The 2,831-nt window shown below is 40.0% G+C and overlaps 1 protein-coding gene across 1 annotated transcript; it reads right to left on the reverse strand.

The window, feature by feature from the left end:
• Window positions 1–465: 465 nt before the first annotated feature.
• Window positions 466–2,831, reverse strand: LOC107565382 (uncharacterized). The gene is made up of 4 exons (XM_016250599.1): window positions 1,806–2,831; window positions 1,343–1,498; window positions 1,159–1,251; window positions 466–873 (listed from the first exon to the last, which is right to left on the reverse strand). The coding sequence occupies exons 1-4, from the start codon at window positions 2,829–2,831 to the stop codon at window positions 547–549; spliced, it is 1,602 nt and encodes a 533-aa protein (XP_016106085.1). The 3' UTR covers window positions 466–546.

Consider the following 2,831-nt stretch of genomic DNA (forward strand, 5'->3'; position numbering starts at 1 on the left):
ATAAATTCAGAGCAAAATATTTTTCCACGAGTCACGTTTCTCACTTTTTGACAGTCATCTTTCCGTCCAATGCACATTAAACATTAACAGACTCACATAGTCCCTATATGAAACAGTAATTGTGTAACTTGAGAAAGTGCATTGAAAGAACCTCAGAAAGTGCACTGTAAATCTTTAACAGAGGGACCTAACTCAGACCCTCTACCTTCAACAATGTCTGTATGGCTTTTATGCCAGTAAGCTGACTTTGAGAACGTGGAATTTTTGGTTTCCATTCTCCTGCTCCAGGAAGATCATCTGGAAAGCCTGCATTTCAGTTTCTTCAGGTAGCTTAATCACAAAAAAATTACAATAAATTCACATTGTGCAAAATATTTTCCGAGTCCCATGTTTCTCACTTCTTCAGTGTCATATTTGGTCCCCATATGAAAATGTAGTAGTTCTACTCGAGAAAGTGCATTAGGAGAACCTGAGAAATTGAACTTTTAAACTTTAACAGAGGGACCTAACTTAAACCCTCTACCTTCAACAATGTCTGTATGGCTTTTAGGCCAGTAAGCTGACTTTGAGATCGTGGACTTTGGAGGACATTTTTTGGTTAACGTCCTCCAGCTCCAGGAAGATCTTCTGGAAAACCTCGAACGTGTATTTCAGTTTCTTTGGATAGCTTAGTTCCAAAGCATAAATAAGGCCCATTAGGTAGGTGCAAGCATGGGCTACACTGGGAATACCAAAAAGGACCTCTGTTCCCTCGATAGCCATTCCTGCTTGCTTCTTGTGACCTCCTTCCCTGGCTTTGTTGACCACAAAGATGTTGAGCACAAATGAAGTGAGGTCCTCTTGGATGGCTGCAGCATCATCGTCATCACAAACCTGTGAAACATACCAGAGAGAATTAAACCTAATTTTTGTTTGCTAATGTAAAGAATGCACATAGGTCTTTACTCTCCATTTAAACAGAAATCTGGGTGGGATTACATGGTTGCTGTGGTAAATTTGAATATATTGATGTATACTTTGTACTATAATAACTATCTTGTGTGAATTGAAAAATATTTTTGTGGAGAGAGCCGTGTATACATAAATCAAGAAATTAATTTGAGAATCCTTCAGTATGCATTCATAACAAGTGAGAGGGCAGAAATATATTTTCTTTACCTGGTAGTCCTTTATTAACTCCTCCGTCTTTTCACCAAGGTAGATAATGAGGCCTCTGATCACAGTTTCTCTTCGGGATTCAATGTTGTTGTCCTACAAACATATGAAATATGAGATTATCTTCAGTACAGACATCAGAATGTTACAACATTAAACTAACTGCTATAATATTAAAAGTACATGCCTCATTTATCATGTCAAGGGTCTCATCAAGTTTCTTCCCTACAGCTCCTCCCTTCTTCCTGTATAGACTCAACAATTTAGGTGTGCACTGGTCCAACTTCCCTAGAAATGTGGACTGTAGTGGCTTCAGTGTTATCCTTCGGAATTCCTCCTCGATCTGCCAAAGAGACAGAGAGAGATGGACAAATATCATTAGATACTGAGAGAAAAGAATTAGAGACACAGAGAAAGAGAAACAGATTACAATAGATAAAGTAACCCTAGAAATACACAAAGAACAACATTTAGGTGGTCCGACGCCTGGCAAGAGATGCTACACCAGATGAAAGTTCATTCAAGTGCATGGTTTGAGTTTAATTAAGTTAGCAGCTTAGTTTCAGGAAATGCCACACTACTGCCACCTTGTCAGGCAAAGCACTGGTATTCCAAAAGTAATCAGAAAAGTATTAAAATGTTCTACATACCTGGGAAAACTCAAACAGGGCAGGCCATCGAGCATTTAAGTCAATCACAGGTAGTTTCTGGATCACATCTTTACGACGCAATGAGAAGGTTTTTGACATCATCTCATTAATGACTCTGTTGTTGTCTCTCTTCTTGTACTCATAGAGAAGCTTTACTCTCTCCTTTTCAAGGGATGCATCAGTTTCGCCTTGAGGGTGAGGCGGGAGGTAGTTAACCTCAGATTTCTTTGCTTTTTTCCAGTTTTTTGCTGGAGTTTTATCTGCAGCTAACTTTCTCTTGAGACAGTTTACATTTAGCTCTGGTATTCCAAGGTGTTTCACCTTTGCTCTGTAATTTCCAAGTTTGTACTTCAGGCTGTTGTGCCAACTATATAAACCATTGAAGGATACTGGGTCCCTCAAACATGGGTGTTTCATAACCAGGGCTTCAGCAACCTGCTCCCTTTGTGCACTTGAAGGATAGGCTGTGTAGACAAAGATGCTCTCTGCTAGTTTGTCCAGAATGTTGGATTTTACTGCAGGATTGCAAAGTAAGGTTCCATCCTTTCTGTTAGCTTCATTTGCTGCTTGTAGAATGAGCTCAGTGTCAAGGGAGAAGGTAGGTATTTCAAACTGAGCTGGCCAAGGCACATTACGAAGGGAGGAGGTTCTCCCTGGAGAAGACAGAATTATGGTATCACTGGATGCAGTGGAGCAGGAACCAACATCTTCCAATAACTCGGTGCAAATGCTACCAAAGCTCTCCTGGACCCCTTGATCATTTGAAGAATCCTGCAATGTTAATGTGATCACTGGTTCAGCAAGAACCACCTTGATGGTGTCTTTGTCCTTTATTTCGTCAGTTTCAAGGAGAGTAAAAAACTGACCATTAAAATCTTGGTCCTGGAACTGCAAACTAAAATCTTGTTCAATTGCAAAAGTCTCTTGTACAATATGCTTCAATTCCTCTACAGTCTGAGGTATTCCTGAGGGCAAGGAAAGCTTGCGTATTTCTTCTTGCAGTATGACTCTGAGTCTGGCAGACAT

The sequence above is a fragment of the Sinocyclocheilus grahami genome, unplaced genomic scaffold, assembly GCF_001515645.1.
Source record: "Sinocyclocheilus grahami isolate Dianchi unplaced genomic scaffold, SAMN03320097.WGS_v1.1 scaffold998.1, whole genome shotgun sequence".
Lineage (NCBI taxonomy): Eukaryota > Metazoa > Chordata > Actinopteri > Cypriniformes > Cyprinidae > Sinocyclocheilus > Sinocyclocheilus grahami.